The 20841-nt window shown below is 41.1% G+C and overlaps 1 protein-coding gene across 9 annotated transcripts in view; it reads left to right on the top strand.

Moving 5' to 3' along the window:
- The first annotated feature begins 10765 nt into the window (after positions 1–10765).
- HPS3 (HPS3 biogenesis of lysosomal organelles complex 2 subunit 1) overlaps positions 10766–20841 on the top strand; it is a 38421-nt gene continuing 28345 nt past the window's right edge. For 8 of the 9 annotated variants that reach the window (XR_004677758.1, XR_004677759.1, XR_004677760.1 and 5 more), the window contains exons 1-4: positions 10766–11325; positions 17795–18286; positions 19068–19239; positions 19341–19426. Coding sequence is in view for 6 of the 9 variants with exons in the window: in XM_034996675.1 (XP_034852566.1) it covers positions 11109–11325; positions 17795–18286; positions 19068–19239; positions 19341–19426 (967 nt within the window). In the remaining 3 variants the exon portion in view is untranslated. The remainder of the gene's footprint in view (positions 11326–17794; positions 18287–19067; positions 19240–19340; positions 19427–20841) is intronic. The other variant, XM_034996724.1, reaches the window with a different exon arrangement.

The following is a 20841-nucleotide window of genomic DNA, read 5'->3' on the forward strand; positions in this document are numbered from 1 at the left end:
GCTATTTTGTCAGTTTGCCGGTTAGCCCTTCCCAGACTGTGAGCTCTGGAATGAAAAAACCTTATCCTGTAGTAAGGTCAGCTAGAACCTCGATCAAAAGAAGCAGCGGGACGAACAGCCGCCGCGCCCGCGCGCCTTCAAGCTCCACCCCTAGGGAACACCCACCACGTGCCTATTTCGCGCGAGAGCAAGCACCAAGGTCCAGAGCGCAATGCGCAGGCGGAATTGGGCGTGCGTGTTTGGAGACCAAAAACTACTAATCCCAGAATCCTCTGGGAATGCATCCTCCTTATCCAGGTTCCCAGAAAGCCCCGCAGGGTTTCAGTCGGTGTTCGGAAGCTTTTCTTTCATCACAATACAAAGGGCGGGATTAACCGGTATGTTTCTTCTGGCGCGGGAGCCGCCGAGGCAATACCTAGCTTTCCCGGGATGGGGATGGCGTCAGCGAACCCTTTTAGGCTTGTCACATTTTGTTAGACCATGGTGTCAGTAGAAGTTCCAAAAAATCGAGATTCTGGAAGGAGTGCAAGAGAGCGGGGGGACAGCTGCGCCCGACCCCGCTTTGTGCCAAGCAAGGGCAGATGGCTTAGGACCCCTAGGTCTTCTCCAACTCACACTGGCCGGGATGGTATCTTGGTCCCCAGAAACCCCGTGTCCTAGGAGTCACACTGTGGTGGCCACCAGGCGTCAGCTGCAGAAGTCTTGGTAGGGGCAGTGGAGCCGCTGGCTGGTCTCCGTCTCCGTCTCCGTCTCCGTCTCCGTCTCCAGGGAAACTACCTAAACGGACCCAGACCTCCCTTCTCCCCTGTTCCTCATCTTCAGTTTCACTCCATTTCTGCTTCAGAGACTCAACTCTGCCAGTTTACGTGCAAGGATCCACACCACGCCTTCTCCCCACCCCCAGTCCCTAAATCGTCAGCCTCTACCCTCCAACACTGATATCCTACTTTTCTTTCAGACCCTACAGTCCCATACTTTTTGCTAGTATTGTAGCATCATTTATTGTTAGCTCACATTGAGCGTGTACATCTCTAGTGCCCTCTTAGGCTGAGGCTCTAGGTTAGCCAGGGGCTTTCAGAAGCGTGCCCGGTGAGAACAGTTCTGTCCTTGATCTTCAATTTCCCCACTTGATATGAAGCCCCTTGGATTCAGGACAGAGAGAAGAGATGTATCAAGATGAATCATCTCCTACTGATGATGGCAAACTTTACATTATGCCCTATTCTCATTTGTAAAATGGAGGTAGTTACCCTTAAGCAGAAGGCTCAGTCAGTTGCCAGAAGTGCAACCTTTGCCCTCTACCCCAAAGGAGAAACAAAACCCTAGGCCATAGAAGAAAGAGATCATTACTCTTCCGGTGGTGCTCACACTGGGAAGTTGTGAAGATGAGGCCACTCTGGGGAGGATACCTTTGAGAGGAAGGGGAAGCTGGAGGACCAATTACATTTCAATTTCACAGCTATCAATGATTCTTGTGTGCTCTTGGTTACCTTACTCCCTAGACCCAAATTTCCCTTTCTAGATATATGTGTATGTGGTAGAGGGGCACAGAGGTGGGGGATAGTCTTCATTGACACCGTTTCCCTGTATTTAAAGCATTTTTATCCCAAGTAGATTAATTTAGGTTCCAATCACACCACCAGAGGGCACTATTGACTGTCTGAAGAGCATTTTCGTTTACAACTTCAAAAGCCCTGTTAACTGTTGTCATAGTTTTTACACACGTTACTTAGAAAAATGAAACAAGGTCCCAGATAAAGGCATTGATTTATTTAGCACCCCAAAGTCAGAAGGAAAACCAGCCTGTTAAGCCAGAGGTTGCCAACTTTGTTTCAAACTGGAGTCTTTAAAAGATACTGATTCCTGGGGTGCCTGGGTGGCTCAGTCTGTTAAGCATCTGCCTTTGGCTCAGGTCATGATCCCAGAGTCCAAGTTGGGCTCCTTGCTCAACAGGGAGCCTGCTTCTCCCTCTCCTCCCCACTTGTGCTCTCTCTCACTATCTCTGTCTCTCTCTCTCTCTCAAATAAATAAGTAAATAAAATCTTAAAAAAAAAAAGTAAAAAATACTGATTCCTGGTCCCTGTCTCCAAACATTCTAATTTCACTGATAAGGGGCCCAATATGGGCATCAGTACTTTTAAAAGCTCCCCAGTGATTCTAATGTGCAGTAAAATTTGGGAACTGTGGCCTTAAGTTCTCTGCTCAGTTTTAAGAAAGGAGTGTGAGCCTGATCTAAACTTTATATGTTATCAACTTCAGGGAGAAAAGCAGGAGTCCTCAGGGAAGCAACTCCAGGAATGCACTTGATGCAGCTCCAACTGGAAACAATGCTAGCCTCTCTGTGCTATTTAGTATTCCCAGGAACAAGAGCCTTACTGGAGTGACCCAGGAAATTAAGTTGAAAATTGATAATAATAGCAGCTTTCACTTACTAAGCTTTTATAATATGCCAAGCATGTTTTACCCTTAACAGGCTTTAGCTCATTTAATCTTGAGAATAAAAAGCTGGAAGCTATCATTATTTCCATTTTATACATGGGGAAACTGAGTCACAGAATGGTTAAATAATTTGCCGAGGATCACACAATACAGCTAGTAAATTGCAAAAGCCAGGGTTCAAAACCAGATAGTCTGTCTGCAAGAGTACAAACTCTTAACCACCATGCTATTCTACTTCCTAATCCACAAATAGTGAATTTTTTCCTTTTCTCCCCACTTGGTCTATATTCCCTCCATTAGTGTTCACATCCATTTTCACTCCTCCTTCATTCTCTACTCTCATCTCCAAGGCCTACATGACCATTGTTCATTTTCAAATTACTCAAGTTTCTAGCCCCACATAACACTGTGTACTCTGGGGAGATACTAGGATATAAAATTTTCTCACTATGTGGCAGGCCCTTCAATAAAAACTTTATATGTATTATCTCATATGAGGCTTATAATAACAGTGTTGCAGTTGAAGAAATCAGCTTGGTGAGGTAAAATAACTTGTTCAGCTCTTTGGCTTGGTTTCAGGATGTTTGCCCTGACTTTACTCAGGGCATTTCCATCTGTCTTCCCAGGGTCCCAGTAAGTATTGATCAAAAAGAGGAAAAAAGGGAGGAAAGGAAGAAAGAAAGGAAAGAAGGAAGGAGGGAAAGAGGGAAAAAAGGGGGAAGAGATTTCTCTATTAGAGATATTATTAATATTATAGAACAGGTCCAAATTCCATTAGTCTGAACTTGAGTGAAGAGGTGGTTTTCCTAACGTCATTCCACCAGGATAGAATTCTGAAGCACCATTATGTGGGATTTCCCTTTGGCTTGGGCTGGTATCTTTTTCTGGGTATGTATCTTGTGTTCCTAGCTAAGGAGCAAGCTCTATGTTTCACACTCCCTCACTTCACTCAGCACATTGGCTCGTATGTAGTAGAAGCAAAGAATCAACAGGTGCTTTTAGATATGGATGACGCCTCATCTTGCCCACTCCCCTCAGTCTGCACATGTGGAAACTCAGGTCTAGGGAGATTGAGTGTTGGCACCAAGACCACAGTTAGTTGTAAAGTTGGGATTAGCATTGACTATCAGCTGAATGCTCTTGGCACTCTTCCAAACTCAATAAATATTTGATTTTTAAATTGATGTATTTTAATTTCAAAATGACGTGTATTGTGATTGGTACATTATATATGTAGAGACGTGGAACTATTTCATGAGGTAGTTACCACTGTAAATAATTTTTTGGTTGTAATAAGATTTCAGATTCATGCAGCCATGAATGAATAAAATAGTTTACTGAAAAAAATAGTTTACTGAATGGTTCTCAAAGTTTGGTTCAGTAGCATTAACATTGCCTAGGAATTTGTTAGAAATGCGGTTTCTCTGGCTCTATTATAGACTTACTGAATTGGAAAGTGGAGGTGAAGCACAGCAAAAAGTGTTTTCACAAGCCCTCCAGGAATATCTGACGCATAGTCAGGTTTGTGAACCGCTCGTGTAGTGTGAAGTGTCTGTTTGGTTTAAGAAATATATAACCATAAGGGATTCTTTTTTTTTTTTAGATTTTATTTATTCATTTGAGACACAGAGATAGAGAGAGAGAGAGCATGAGCAGGGGGAGAGGGAGAAGCAGGCTCCCCGCTGAGCTAGGAGCCCAATGTGGGGCTCGATGTGGGGCTCGATGTGGGGCTCGATGTGGGGCTCGATGTGGGGCTCGATGTGGGGCTTGATGTGGGGCTTGATCCCAGGACCCTGGGATCATGACCTGAGCCGAAGGCAGACGCTTAACCATCTGAGCCACCCAGGCGCCCCAAGCATAAGGGATTCTTAATCTTAGGAAAGAAACTGAGGGTTGCTGGAGGGGAGGGGGTTGGGAGATGGGGTGGCTGGGTGATGGACATTGGGGAGGGTATGTGTTGTGGTGAGCACTGGGTATTGTGTAAGACTGATGAATCACAGACCTATACCCCTGAAACAAATAATACATTTATGTTAATTAATTGAATTTAAATAAAAAAAGAAATATATAACCAATGAAAAGTCTCTAAAGATTTTGTATAATGGGTTTTTTTTTTTTAATCAGATATCCTGTTTATATATTACCTTGATTAGGACTTGTCTGGCCCAGATATAAGAAAATGGTCACTGAAAGTATTTTGTCAACAACCCAGTTTTTACCATAAAATTATTCTCTAGAATAAATTGTTCTGAAAAGATACAGGATTAGACTCTCGTGACAAAAGCAGTGCAAAGCCAGTAATTGCAAGTTTATGTGTTTAACAGGTACATCTTCCTAAAAAATTAATAAAGGTAGTTCATAGAAAATTCTGTTCATAGTTCATAGAAAAATAATGTTAACTCATGAAATAGGTATATATATACTAGGTATAGTTAATTTATATATGTTTGCTTGTGTGGAGAAAAAGGGAATATGTACTTAGAATGTTTAAATCTGAGAGCTCTGTGATTATTTAGGAAACAGTTTTCATACAATTTCAGCAATAACCGGGGCGCCTGGGTGGCTCAGTCGTTGGGCGTCTGCCTTCGGCTCAGGTCATGATTCCAGGTCCTGGGATCGAGCCCTGCATCAGGCTCCCTGCTCCGCGGGAAGTCTGCTTCTCCCTCTCCCACTCCCCCTGCTTGTGTTCCCTCTCTCGCTGTGTCTCTCTCTCTGTCAAATAAATAAAATAAAATCTTTAAAAAAAAAAAAACAAAAAACAATTTCAGCAATAACCTAGATCAGTAGAGGATGCTACCAATTCTTCCAAGCTAGGAGTCATTTTATATAAGGAAATTCCAGAAGGGGACACTTTTGAATAAGATAGAAACTGAGTGAGCTAGGCATAACCCAGCCTGGAAGTCACCAGAAATGTAAATTGTCCCTTTGAGCAAAGGAGGCATCTATTCCATTAGCCCTGCTTTATTGAGTGAAAAGGTAGGGAAGGAAAGATGTGTTTGTGTGTGCATGTGTGCACATGTGTATGGCATTGGGTATAAGGAGAAATTTACTTTCTTTAAGTCCTCTGTAGCCCAGAGGACTATTCTGAGAAATTTGTGAGAAACTATAACCTTTGGCATTTACCCATTTTGTTATTTACTGTTATTGCCTGTTTGCTTTGTTTTCCTAGCATTAGTTTGGAGCAAATATATTCCAAATTCAGAGTACCTGAAGATCGATTTTTGGAGTAGTCCTGTGGGAGAAGGAATCCCCAGGCCTAGAGTGGGTAGGGATGGGAGCTCCCGAAGGGAAGGGTAGGACAACACTGGTCTGGCTGGGCCTCAGGGAAGGCATTGGCATGAACAAACCAAAGGGCCCATGCGGATGTCCTCTTGTGGCCGTGCATGACATTAGGAAAATGGGCGTAAAGGTTGGCTTTGGTGGCAACTTGGACATACAAGCAGTTGCTCCTTGGCATTCTAAACTAAGTATCATTCACCCTTTCTTTAAAGCCCACGACTAGTTCTGGATACCAGCATACTTTGGGTTGCTGTAGAAATCCACATGTTCTGCTTTAATAACTTTTAGTATTTTACACTTCTAGAATGGCTTGCCCACCCTGCCTTTTGCCCTAATGAATTGGGCTCTTTAAGTAAAAACCCACAAAAAGACATGAGGTGATATATCAGTAAGAAATTCTGAGCTGGGATACTTTGTCTCTTTAGATAAGTTTTCCTGAGTGAAGATTCTACTGCACATTCATGTTTTTAAAACATGAACAGTATTTTTTGACTTCTATATTTTTAAATTGAAGGAATAAAATAACTATTAAAATAAAATGTCCCATTTAAGCAAAACAATGTGAAAGACCCTACACGTTTTTTCAGTGAGGAATTGGAACTTAGAAGAGATGAGATCTTAGAGGAGATCTCATCCTCTGCTCTCTCTCTCTCTTCTAAAACAAACAAACAAACAAAATATGTCTTCTAGAGTTACATTTGTGATTATTACTCTTGCTTTCAAAAGCAAACCCATAAAGAAGAAAAGTGAGTCTACATGGTCTGGAGGGTACGTTACACAGAATGTCAGGGAAGTAATATTAGAGAGGACCTAAAAAGAAGCAAGATGGTAAGTTATGGGAAGATCTGGGAACCAATTCCAGGCACAGGGAACAGCAAGTGCTAAAATCCTAAGAGAATGAGCAGGGGATTTTTAGAGAACACAGAAGGCTTCTGTGTCTATGGCACAATGAAAGAGAGTGGTAGGAAATGAAGTTGGAGAGAGATAATGAGGTTGACCAGATAATATAGGGCCTTGCAGGCCAAACCAGGAAATTTTAGTTTTGATCTGAATATCATGGAAAGCCATTGGAATGTTTTGAGTATGAAAGTGACACTGTCTGCTTCTCTTTCTCTCCCTTACTAAAAAGCATTTAGGGGCGCCTGGGTGGCTCAGTTGGTTAAGCGACTGCCTTCGGCTCAGGTCATGATCCTGGAGTCCCGGGATCGAGTCCCGCATCAGGCTCCCTGCTCAGCGGGGAGTCTGCTTCTCCCTCTGACCCTCCTCCCTCTCCTGCTCTCTGTCTCTCATTCTCTCTCTCTCAAATAAATAAATAAAATCTTTAAAAAAAAAAAAGCATTTAGAATTTTTAAATATTTTCCTGAACATAGCAAATATCTTAGAACACATTATTTACCATTGAACTCCAGTCCACATCACTCTTATTTTAGATTCTTTTTTTTGATTACATATTTTATTTTATTTTTTTCTTAGCTTATTTTACTTAAATTCAATTAGTTAACAATAGTGTATCATTAGTTTCAGATTTAGAGTTCAGTTATTCTCTTATTTTAAATTCTTAAATACATATGAAGTAACTTCTGTATAATTGAGGTTCATACAATGAGCTTTACTTTGCAATTAGCTAATTAGCAATATGATTTGGGGTAAGTAGTCTTATAGTCTTTAAAAAAAATTCCACATATTTAAAGTACAGAGTCTGATAAGCTATGACATATGTATTCACCCATAAACCCATTACAAAAATCAAGATAATGGGCATCTGGGTGGCTCAGTTGGTTAAGCGACTGCCTTCGGCTCAGGTCATGATCCTGGAGCCCCAGGATCGAGTCCCTCATCGGGCTCCCTGCTCAGCAGGGAGTCTGCTTCTCCCTCTGACCCACCCCCCCAGTGCGCTCTCTCTCTCAAATAAATAAATAAAATCTTTAAAAAAATCAAGATAATGGACATATCCATCATTCCCAAAGTTTACTCGTGCTTTTTTTTAATCTGTCATATCTCTGCCCCTCACTCAGACCCAGGCAAACACTATTATCTGTTACTATAGTTTGTATTTTCTAGAATTTTATATAAATAGAATCATTTATATAACTAGTACATTCTATTTTTGTCTGGCTTCTTTGATTCAGCATAATTATTTTGAGATCGTTCCATGTCGTTTTATGTATCAATATTTCATTCCTTTTTATTGCTGAGTAGTATTTCATTGTATGGATAAAACAAAATTTGTTTATCCATTTATCTGTTGATGGATATTTGGGTTGTTTTCGGTTTTTGATGGGTACACAAAAAGCTGCCATGAGAATGTATGTACAAGTCCTTTTAAGGATACATGCCTCGGTTCTCTTGGGTAAACACCTAGGTGTAGAATGGTTGGAACATATGGTTGGTGTATGTCTAACTTTCTAAGAGACTGCCAAACTGTTTCAAAAGTTCAGCCACATCAGTTGCTCCATATCCTAACACTTGTTATGATCAGTCTTTTAAATTTTTATTAATACAATAAATGTATAATGATCTCTAATGGTAGTTTTGACTTGCATTTCCCTGAGGACTTATGCTGCTGAGCACCTATTGGAATCTTAATGCCCAATGTGATGGTGTTAAAAGGTAGGGCCTTTGGGAGGTGATTAGGTCACCCTCATGAATGGGATTAGTGCTCTTATATAAGAGATCCCACAGAGTTCCCTAGCCCCTTCCAGCAAGTGAGAACACAGTAAGAAATCAGCGGTCTTCAACCTCGAAGAGGACCCTAACCCTACTATATGCTGGCACCTTGATCTCAGAATTCCCCAATTCCAGAACTGTGAGAAAAAAACATTCTGTTGTTTATAAGCTGCCTAGTCTGTGGTATTTTGTTATAACAGCCCAAATGGATTATGACAGTGGCTATCCACAAGCCAAAGAAAGAGGCCTTAGGAAAAACCAGAACTGCAGACACACTTCTGACCTCCAGAACTGTGAAAAAAAAAAAATCTGTTTAAGCAATCCATTCTGCGCTATTTTATTATGGCTACCCTAGCAGACTAACACAGCCTCCCATAAGGAAATTAGGGTGTGCCTACGGCTGGCCCTGCATTTGTAACAGGAATATAAGCAGGCAACTCCTCTTTATGGCTACTGACATACATGGAAACCAGGGACATCCTCCTCCTTCCCTTGGTTAGCATGTCTATTACCTAAGAATCTTTTTTTTTTTTTTTAAAGATTTTATTTATTTATTCGTGAGAGACAGAGCGAGAGAGAAAGGCAGAGGGAGAAGCAGGCTCCCAAGGAGCAGGGAGCCTGATGTGGGACTCGATCCCAGGACCCTGAGATCATGACCTGAGCCAAAGGCAGACGTTTAACCATCTGAGCCACCCAGGTGCCCTATTACCTAAGAATCTTAAAGGAGGGCCGCCTGGGTGTCTCTGTCGTTAAGCGTCTGCCTTCGGCTCAGGTCATGATCCCAGGGTCCTGAGGTTGAGCCCTGCATCGGGCTCCCTGCTCTGCAGGAAGCCTGCTTCTCCCTCTCCCACTCCCCCTTCTTATGTTCTCTCTCTCTTGCTGTCTCTCTGTCGAATAAATAAATAAAATCTTAAAAAAAAAAAAAAAGAATCTTAAAGGAGCCAGGCTTATTTAAGGGAGAGGTGGCCTATCTCTACAAGGGACTGGGGTTCCAGGCTGTGAACAAATATCACTGGTTTCTCCAAAATAGACATTTTCAATGTAGGGTGAAATTACAATAAAATTGTAAGTTTAGTCTTGAAATTTTAATTTAATACTGGAATTTTAATTTTCAGTCTTGAGGGAGGAAATAAAAAAAGGACACATATGGCATATATTTGTGGAGAAAGGGGTGTTCATGAGTGTTGTATCTGAATGAGTTAGTTGTAAGCAGTTGTTAGGCTCTTTGTTTTTTATATGAGTTTTCAACCCTATTGCTGACATCTTTGTCCAGTTCTTGGCCTCACTTAGTTTGGTGAATAGTTGTATCCCAAAAGTCCCTATTGGTTGGGTTAGGTGAAGGACAGTAGAATACTACTTAAGGGGTACTTTATTCATTTAGATGGCAAAGGAAATGGAGGTAGGTTTAACTTCAAACCAATTTCACCTAATTTGTAAATTCTTCTAAGAAATGATTCATGAGGGTGAGAACTAGAAACCGACCAAAGGAAAATTTGCTCTTTCCGGGCGCCTGAGTGGTTCAGACCGTTAAGCCTCTGCCTTCGGCTGAGGTCATGATCCCAGAGTCCTGGGCTCAAGCTCCACGTAGGGCTCCCTGCTCAGGGGGAAGCCTGCTTCTCCCTCTTCCTCTGCTGCTGCTCCCCTTGCTTCTGCTCTCTCTGTCAAATAAATAAACAAAATCTTTAAAAAAATTTGCTCTTTCTTTTTAGTTTTGTCCCTACACAAGTAAGGGGACACCGAAAGTAAGAGAACATGCCACAAGTCATACTTACATGTTATTTTCTGGATAAATTGTAAAGAGTAGCTCTAATGCTCATGTGGGTTTTTTTGTTTTGTTTTGTTTTTAAATTGGGATTGTAACCATGAGCTCCACCTTGAGACATCAGGAATAGATAGATACAGGATGCAGATTAGTCTTAGGAGCACTGGACTGAGAGCTAGTGGATTTCACCCCTAGTCATTCCATCCTCTGGGGCTCAAACTAATTTTTTGTCAAATACCTGGAGTTCACTAGGTTATGTCCACGGTTCTTCAGCATTATATATATATATAATATTATATATATATAAATAAAATTTCCTTCCTTCCTTCCCTCCTTCCTTTTTGCTAAGCATATTCTAAGTGTTGTTATTTCCAATGAAATCATTCTAGAATTTCCAATATTTTGGAACAACTCTTCAGTGTGTTCAGCCCGGTGTGGAGCCGTGTGCACTGCACTTCAGCTTTCGCAGCCCTATCCTCCTGAAGCTCAGAGCTATCGGGAAGACTAAGTGATGCCCCTGAAGTAAGTACAAAATGGTACAAGACAGCAGATAATCAAATGTTGAGACGTATTCAAGGGCCTAAACATCTCGTCTAGCCCAAAGCAGTAACGTGAAATGACGGGGGAAAAAAGGACACAGCGGTCTTTGCGCCGGTCAACCGCGGAGCGCGGAGGTGTGGCCAGCCCGGGTCGGCCGGGTCCAAGGCCCCAGACGAGAGGCCCGCGGGGCGCAGGCGCACGGGGCGGAGGCGACGGCTCCCGGACCCCAGCCTCGCCCCGTAACAGCCTCTTTAAGAAGGGGAGCCGCGGGCGGCCCCGGTGACGCTCACGTGACTCGGCTCTGTGCAACTGCTGGCGGAAGTGGTCCAGCCTCTGCGACCCGAGCGGGGTCTCTGGGCGCCCCGCGGGGCGTGCAGGCCTGAGCGGGCGCCGCCGGGCTGCCCCGGAGCCGGTGGTCAGGATGGTGCAGCTATACAACCTGCACCCGTTCGGGTCGCAGCAGGTGGTGCCCTGCAAGTTGGAGCCCGAGCGGTTCTGCGGCGGAGGACGCGACGCGCTCTTCGTGGCGGCAGGCTGCAAGGTGGAGGCGTTCGCCGTGACCGGACAGGAGCTGTGCCAGCCGAGGTGCGCCTTCTCCACGCTAGGCAGGGTGCTGTGCCTGGCCTACAGCGAGGCGGGTGAGTAGCAGCGAGGCCAGGGGGAGCCTGGATCCCGGCGTGGGGCCTCCTTCCTAGAGGACTGAGCGTCCCCGGCGGCACTGTGCGTGGGGAAGAGACTTCCCAGAATTTGCTGGATGGCCTCGCGGGGTCTGGCTGCTGATTACTGAGGGAGAGCAGAGCTGTGCGGTTGTCGTGGCAACCGCAGGTGCGCGCTTGCTTCAAGGGGGCGGGGGACGCCGTCTGCTCTTGCTTACCTCGTTCGCTCACCAGAAAGGCCTGTGGGTGGGTGGCTGGGTTCCACTCAGCCCAGACACTTAAAAACAAAAAAAATACAACCGCAAAAAACCCAAACTCAAAAGCATAGAAAATCTCAAACACATGCAAAAGCAGGGAGAATAGTATCCTGAACCCCAGGTACTGCCCGCTTCAACAATCACGCCAACTCATGGCCAGTCCTTTTACATCTATACATTTACCCACTTGCCGGTTTTTGAAAGCTCACATTATATGCTGGTTTTTAAATCTATGCAAGTGGAACTCAAGTCAGAAACTCCTCCTTCCCACCCAAAACAGCACAGCAGCATCCACTACCCTTTTTCCAAGAAATGTGAAGCAGTACAAGGAGGTACTACTATGTGGGTGTATCTCTATTTTAGAAAAACCCAACATTTAAAAATAGATGGTACTTAAGATTACAGGAGGATTTTCCATAGGCTTCTTTTAACTGCTTAATAATGCACTTAAAGTTTGATTCCTGCTTCTCAAGAGGGGTATAAAGGTATAAATTGCAGTATTTATGGTAGAAAGGCCCATGGCTCAGGGGCTTACTAATGAAGTAGAGAGCCCGAACTTGGAGGATTGGGGATCTCTTTCTGCTACTGGTTGGGTGTGAGTTTATAGAAACTTTTGGATCCCAGGCTCTTTCTCTCTCTCTCTCTTTTTTTTTTTTAAGTTGAAATTACTAGATCAGTGATTTCCAGGCACTGGGGTTTTGTGGCTCCATGATGGGGCTATCATCATACTTAGTATCTGACTATTCATTTTGTCCAGTAAAAATATATATTTTTAAAAATGAAAAGCCCTACTATTTACTGTAACCATAAGAGAAAAAAGCACTTAGCCCTGACCATTGGATATCTTTGCTTTATGAGCAACTTACTATGCTGTTATTTTTTCTTTTTGACTCGTGAAGACATCAACAGAAGCTTGCATTGGTTCACAGATAATATTTGAAAACCACTCATTAGATCTATATGTTCTCTTTCAGCAGAAGATTCTGATTTTGGAATTTAGTAGAAATACTTCTCAATCATTTTTCAATATTGGTGGTTTTCCCCATCCCACTCGCCCCCCTTTTAAACATGGAAGTTCTTACCTTCAAGAGCTCTACTGAGTGGCAAACTCACCAGTCTCAAGGTGTGATGTGTGTGCGTGTGTGTGTCTGTGTGTGTGTGTGAGAGAGAGAGAGGCAGAGACAGAGAGACAGACATATTTACGTGATCTGCCCCCATTCTTCCAAATGGACATTTATTCTAGAATTGAAAGTGGCAGGCATCATGTAAACCTCTAGTTTTCTTCCCTGTCAGTAGTGGTGATTCTTGGGATCTTTGATGTCACTACTTGTGCTTCAGAATCACCTGGGGGAGCTTGAAAATATGCTGATGCCTGGACCACAACCTCAGAGAAACTGTCAGTTTCCTGGGCTATGCCCCAGCATTGGGGTGAGTCTGATATTTAACCAAGATTCAGAACTACTGGACCTCGTGCCATACTGGCTGCTGTAGGCATTGAGTAGCATGGTAACCTTATTAATGAGGCCTTGAAAAACAAAGACTTTTTATAACCCAGTTTTATAATCCAACTTTCCTAAAGAAAGTTCAGGAGTCATGTGGTATGGCATTAGCCTGGGTCAGATAGCTCAAAGGAAACTTTCAGTCCTCAGCTTGAAGACTGGGTACAATCCCTGGGTACAGCTTCTATTAACCCACACATAGTTGACTCCTAGCTATGCTGATATCCAGATAGCTTCTCTTCCATTTCTCAGCTTTTTCCTTTTGGTCTCTTTCCTCCCATTCACAGTAATTTAGACATGGGGATTCCTGCTCTAAGTGCCTCCTGTCTTTCTCTGTAGCAAATCTCCTCCTGTCAGAAACAAAATGAATCTTGTATCAGCCATTTCTATTCATTATAAGTGCTTTGCAGGTCTCTTACCCAAGTAGAAAACATTTTCTTTTCTTCTTTTTTTTAAAGATTTTATTTATTTATTTGAGAGAGAGAGATTGAGAGAACAAGTGGGAGGAGGGGCAGAGGGAGAAGCTGACTCCCTGCAGAGCAGGGAGCCGGATGCTGGATTCAATCCCAGGACCCTGGGATCATGACTTGAGCTGAAGGCAGATGCTTAACAACTGAGCCACCCAGGTGCCCAACATTTTCACTTTTTTAATCTCTAATTAGCAAGATGCTATTCTCCCTTTATAAAATTTGGGGGTGTTAGGGAGAAAGTAGGTAGAAATTTTGAAGGACAGAGGGCCCTAACATCATCATCGGTAATGGAAATTTAATTTAGGCTTTGTGTGTGAAGTGAAGAAAAGGAGACAGGAGAATTTATTGCTCTCAATGGAGAAAGACCTGGTGGCCAGGGTTGAGTGCTGTGTGGGGAGCTCTGGTGCAGGACATTTGTTTATGGGGTGTCTGAAAGTGGTGGGGCAGGGAGGACAAGACCACATGGCTCTCATTGCCTGTTCTTTAGCACAGGTGTATTAAATGAGTCTGTCTATTACATACCCCCCAAACCTTACCATCTCTTCACTTTTCCAGAGCCATAAAACATATTTTGATGCATCGTATATTATTTCAGCCTTCTGATGTCAATTTTGTCATAGGAGCAGCCTTTTCCTTAATCATGTATTAGTATTAACCAGGTTTATGATCTTCTTATATAAAAGGAAGTTTATTATTTTAAACAATCAATAATCTCAGCTTAAGAATAAATATGAGAATGATTTTTTAATTTACTTAATGAAGACAGAAGCTGTTGTAAAGTAAGTAGAGTAAAGCTCTGACCATATACATAATGCCTAAAAAAGTTTATAAGTCAGTCAGAGGAAGACAGATACCATATGATTTTTTGTATGTAAAATCTAAAACAAAACAAAACAAAACAAATCAAAACAAAAACCAAAAAAAACCCCAAAACTAATTGGTGGTGGCGTGGGGGCAGTGGGAGAAATAGGTGAACTGTTTTTTTTTGTTGTTTGTTTGTTTAAATAAATTAAATTTTTTAAAAAGTTTAGTTTCTTTCATAAAGAGCTATTAACCTCCACAGAATCCTCCAGACTTACATCTCCTTTTTAACATTTTGAGAAATAGCATAATTGGGGAATGAGCATCGACTTTTGAGCTAACCAGATCCAGGTTTAAGTCCCAGCTCTAGCTTGTTGGCTGTGTTGCCTTAGGCAAGTTACCTAGCTTATCTGAGCCTGTTTCCTGATCTGTAAAATGGAGAATGAGATAATATCTTAAAGGTTTGTTGAGAGGATTAACTGAGAGAACTCTAAATCTCTGATCATAATGCTTGTCAGGTAAACACATTTACTTAGCAAGTTCTAGTTCATCATTATAAAACTAATCTGAAAACATACAAGACAATATGGGCACTATCTACAGTTTGCAGATTATGTATAAATGATAAATAGACTTTATCGGTGAAATAGGTATATGTTTATAAACGTCTGAATAAAACAATTTTATTTAACCAAACAAATATTCTTAGTTTTAAAATTCATTTACTAATTTGAATATGGCACCAAAGCATGGGCAACAAAAGAGTAAAGTAAATTGGATGTCATCAAAATTAAAAACCTTCATGCATCTATAAAAGACACTAACAACAGATTGAAAAGGCAATCCACAGAATGGGAGAAAATACTTGCAAAGCATATATCCAATACGGGATTAATACCCAGAATATATAAAGAACTCCTATAACTTAACAACAACAAAAGCCACTTCAAAAATGGACAAATAGGCATTTCTTCACATGGCCAACAAGCACATGAAAAGATGCTTAACATCATTAATGACCAGGGAAATGCAAACCAAACCCATAATGAGATACCATTTCATACCTATTAGGATGGCTATTATTTAAAGAAGAAAGAAAATAGCAAATGTTGGTGAGAATGTGGAGAGATTGGAACTCCTGCACACTGCAGGAATGGAAAATGGTAGAGCTGCTGTGGAAAACAGTATGGTGTTCCTCAAAAAATTAATTACCATATGATCCAGCAATTTCACTCTTGGAAGTATATAAACAAAGTAGTTGAAAGCAGGGACTTGTGTAGATATTTGTACATCAATGTTCATAGCATTTTTAAATGAGAGCCAAGAAGTGGAAGCACCCCAAAGGTCCATCAACTGAAGAAAAGATAAACAAAATGTGGCATATGCATATCTGTACCTGCATGTTCATTGCAAAATTATTTGTAATAGCCAAGACATGGAAACAACCTAAATGTCCTTAAACAGATGAATAAATAAAATGTGGTACTTACATAAAATCGAATATTATTCAGTCTTAAAAAGAAAGGGAATTCTGGCACACATTACAACACAAATGAACCTTGAAGACATTGTGCTAAGTGAAATAAGGCAGACACAAAAGGACGAATATTGTATGATTCAGTTTACATGAGGTATCTAGAGTGGGCGAATTCATAGAGACAGAAAGAAAGTAGAATGGTCATTGCCAGAGTCTGGGGGTGGGGGAGATGAGGCGTTATTGTTTAAGGGTTTTGAGGAAGATGAAAAAGTTCTAGAGAGGGATGATGGTGATTGGGGCACAACAATGTGAATATACTTCATACCATTGAACTGTATACTCAGAAATGATGAAAGTGGTAAGTTTTACGGTATGTATATTTTACCATAATAAAAATTTGAAAAAAATAATTTACTGAGGAAATTCTAGGAAGATGGAGGCTACAAGGCATCTTTTGACGCAACTCCATCCAAACTGCTTCTCTGGAACAGATGAGCACATTTATGGAGCCTGGAGGGTACGGTTAGGCATTCTGTGAAGATATCCAGGGAATGAACAGGTGCAAGCTCCGTTTCTGTGGTATCAAAGGGACCGGCATCAAGAGAAGGCTTGCCTTTCTGGAAGGCTGGCTAATTTTGGACACGGAGGGAACCATAAGTGAAATCAAACGTCAAAGAATAGACTACCAAAAACAATTTGTTATTCATGACCAACCAAAGATCAATATCACTTTTACCCAGAGAGCAGCTATTTCTTAGTAAGAAAAACAAATCAAACATCCTAATAAAGTAGGTAACTTGCAGAAGAGAAATCATACGTGACTGATAAACATAGCAGAAGATGGCCAGCTTTAGAAATGGTCTGGAAAATATACATTATAATAACCATAAGAGTCCTGGTTTCCCCATCACGCTGAGTCAGTGCTAGTGAGGATATAGGGAAACGGGCATGTTCAAACAGTGCTGCTGGCAACACGAGTTCCTATTATGTAATTGTGATAGAATCTGGCAATATCTTAAGATTTAAAACGTATCTGTCCTTTGGCCCAACATTCTTACTTTTGGGAATCTATGCGATTGAAACAAACCCGTAGGAAATAAATATATAGGTATAGGCCTATTTGTTACAGTATGAAGTATAGTGGCAGAAAAGCTTGAATATATATCAATAGGGGAACTGTTGAATGAATTATGGCACATGTATACACAGGATATACAGATAATTTTCAATAAAACGACGTTAGATACCCATGTATTGACGTGGCGAGTTAAGATTTATTGGTAATTTTTAGAAGTTGTAGATTGTTAAATATATTCAGTGAGATTCCATTTTGGTGAAAAAAAAAAAAAAGACAAAACACTAGTCTATGGTCTATGTTTATATGAGAGAAAAGTATAGAAGGACACGTACCAAGCTATGTGTGTTACCACTGGCTAGGACTGCAGGGAAAAGATTATGCTTTCTATTTGCCATCTCTTCACTGCTTTGATTTCTCACAACAGAGAGTAACTATAAAATTACTTTATAATTTAAACAATATAATAAAATAAACAAGGGAAAATTAACTTGGATTTAAGTTTTGTTTAATATGTATAGCTTTATCCTACTTCTCAGAGTTGACATGAAGGTGTGACTTGTGGGAAGAGGGATTTCAGAGCTACATGAAACACTCAGCTAATATAAGGAATAAAATGTACAATTTCTGTGTAAACTGCATGAATAATTAGTGGATTATCTTAAGACATAATGGCGAGAGATTTATTTCAGAATCTAAATGCATAATGTCAGTTAAAAATACACCTAAGATCCTATTAATTAGGGTTTTGTTCTCGTCAATCTTTAATTCAACCATTCACATTAGGGTTCACTAATAGTTCCTTTTCATGGCACAAAGTAAGTGGTTGTTTCTAATTACAAATTCTAAGTATAATCTTATTTCCATCTCAGGAGACTATTTGGCAGCAATTGAAGAGAAAAACAAAGCTACGTTTTTACGTGCATATGTGAACTGGAGAAGTAAAAGGACTGAAAACTGTCGCGTGTGTATCCGAATGGTTGGACATAATGTGGAGGCACCCTTCAGTGACACCTACAAAGACCAGATGTCTATTATTGAAATGCCGCTTTCTGAGGCCCCCTTGTGCATCTCCTGTTGCCCAGTAAAAGGAGACCTTCTTGTTGGTTGCACCAATAAGTTAGTCTTGTTTAGTTTGAAGTATCAGATCATTAATGAAGAATTCTCAATATTGGACTTTGAACGTTCTTTAATTATACACATAGATAATATCATTCCTGTTGAAATTTCTTTTTGCGTTGGTTATGTTGCTCTCATGTCAGACTTAGAAGTCTTAATCCTAAAACTGGAGTCAGACCCTAAAAATGGAGAGAGTGTCAACCACCAGCCACATAAGACCGACAATCCAATGAAACAGACAGAAGGTAAATAATGAATTTAGCTTGCTTTCTTATCTTAGGTGTAGAGAAAACCCTTACTTCTGGCAATCTCTGAAGGGTGCTAATATATATATACATATATATATGTATATATATATATATATAAACAATCACCAAGCCACATTGTTTATAGATTCAGTTATACCTGATACATGGGATTTGGATTTATGATCTGGCTGCCCATATCTTACTCTGTAGCATGTCAGTGTGTTTCAGCATATACTTGTCAATAGAAATAATGGGAGAGCTAGGAGGAGTTTCTGGCCCCAGTTCTCATAAGTTGAATGGCCTTGGGTTAGGAATACCATCTCTGAGTTTCAATTTCCTCGTGTGTAAAATTGGGATAATATCCTGTTGTACTTTATCAGTTGTGAGGAATAAATGAGGAAGTGCTAAGGCTTTTCAAAACCATAGTGCCGGGGCGCCTGGGTGGCTCAGTTGGTTAAGCGACTGCCTTCGGCTCAGGTCATGATCCTGGAATCCCTGGATCGAGTCCCGCATCAGGCTCCCTGCTCAGCGGGGAGTCTGCTTCTCCCTCTGACTCTCCCCCCTCTCATGTGCTCTCTCTCATTCTCTCTCTCTCAAATAAATAAATAAAATCTTTAAAAAAAAAATAGTGCCTTGCAAATATGTAAGATGCCTGTGTGTATGAATAAATAAAATTACTATATGTCTATTTAATTGGTCTGGGATGTTGTGAAATTTAATTTTCATTCAAGTAGTACTTGGAGTTATTAAACTCTTTTCTCAAATTTTATTTTTTAAGATGTCAGTCATGAAACTTTGCAGCTTGAGTCAGATGACTTTGTTATCTGTCAAAAGCCCATGGAACTTCTTGGTGAAAAAAGTAGCCAATCTGGAGTATCCGTTACACTGGAGTCAACGGGATTAGCTGATGAAAAAACAAAATATTACCACGTTCAGCACCTGCTCTATAAGTATTACAAAGCTTTTCATTCACCAGCATTTAATATATATTTGCCCGCTTAGAAGTACATGGAAATTAGATCTCTTCCTCTTTCTCTTTTTAAACTCGCAGACGTTTTGCTCCTGATATTTCGTTCTGTGTCTTTTCTGATGACATCAAGTTACATTCACTTCAGCTGCTACCTATTTACCAAACAGGTAAGAAAGTATGGTATTGCTACAGTGCAGAGGTGAAAAGGCTCTGGGCTGGGAGGGGAGACCGATGTGGGTAATACTTTAGGTTCTTCTACTGAGTCTCCCTGTGACCCTGGACAATTTCCTTAGCAAATAATGCTAAATAGTGCTCCTGTGAGCACTCGCAAGAGAAGTTGTGTCTGCTAGGAGAAGCCATGGAGAGGATGTGACAGACAAAACACATTTCCCCTTTCGAAATAATTACTTGGCCTGAAAAGGGAAATTAGAGACTTGTCCTAGCTGGGTTTTTTTAGCTGGGTATGTGGCAAAGCTTCATATGATGGCCTTGCAAGCAAGGTGGGAAAATGAATGGGAAATTCATTCAGAGCAGTGGTTTTCAACCTTGTTGCACATTGGGCTTACTTGGATGCTTTAAAAAATACTGATGCCCAGGCTCTACATACTATGGTGCCGGGCATCAGTAGTTTTTCAAAAGCTCCCCTGGAACCTAAATGACAGCCAAGACTGAGAATTTGCCATTGGGTTTTGTACTTAGTCCTGGCGTGCCTACCATCTTTAGATGTTGCCTAGAGACAATATAAATATTATTCCAATTAAATGTGTTTAATAAACCTCCCTTATTTTTTTCTTTCTTAGTGAACATTTATTGACTACCTACTATGTTGGGTATTGTGCTGAATACTAGGGAACCAATAATGAGCAAAAGTAGGCAAAGTACTTGCACTCATGGAGCTTATTGTCTTGAGGGGGGAAGCAGACATTAACCGAATAATCACTTGATTATTATCAAGGAGTATACAATTACACACCAAAATGAGCACTCTGTGGGAAAAGAACCCTACCTTGAGAGCCTATAACAAAGATATTAACCTCATTTAGGGGTGAAGAAAGGCTTCCTAGGAAAGAGGATCTGAAGAGTGAATCAGGATTGATTTGGAAATATGGTTGGTGCAGAGGAAGCAGCAAAGGCATTGTGGTAGAGGGAGAATCTTATATTTGAGGAACTGAGAGAAGCAAGACCGAGAGGTAGAGCAAGGCAGAGAGGGTCGTGAGACAACGCTGGAGACCAGAGAGGGCCCAGAGCCATGTTAGGGGGACAACTATCTAATGGCGTCTCCCTTTCTCTCTCTTTTCTTTGCAATAGCAAGAAGCTGGACTAATACCGTAGAATTTCCCATAATCTGAATTTTGCTAATTGAGTCCCCACAGTGTCATTTAACATGTTCCTATATCCCCTGTATTTCCCTGTGATTTGGTGGTTTGATCTAAAGCTGTACTGTTCACTGTGGTAGCCAATAGCCACTTGCTACTGCTCAGCACTTGAAATGTGACTAATCTAAATGGAAATACACTGTTAAATGTAAAAGTCACACCATATCTTGAAGAGTTACTACTGAAATACATATATATATATATAT

The sequence above is a fragment of the Mirounga leonina genome, unplaced genomic scaffold, assembly GCF_011800145.1.
Source record: "Mirounga leonina isolate KUSES-001 unplaced genomic scaffold, KU_Mleo_1.0 Mir_115, whole genome shotgun sequence".
NCBI classification, from domain to species: Eukaryota; Metazoa; Chordata; class Mammalia; order Carnivora; family Phocidae; genus Mirounga; species Mirounga leonina.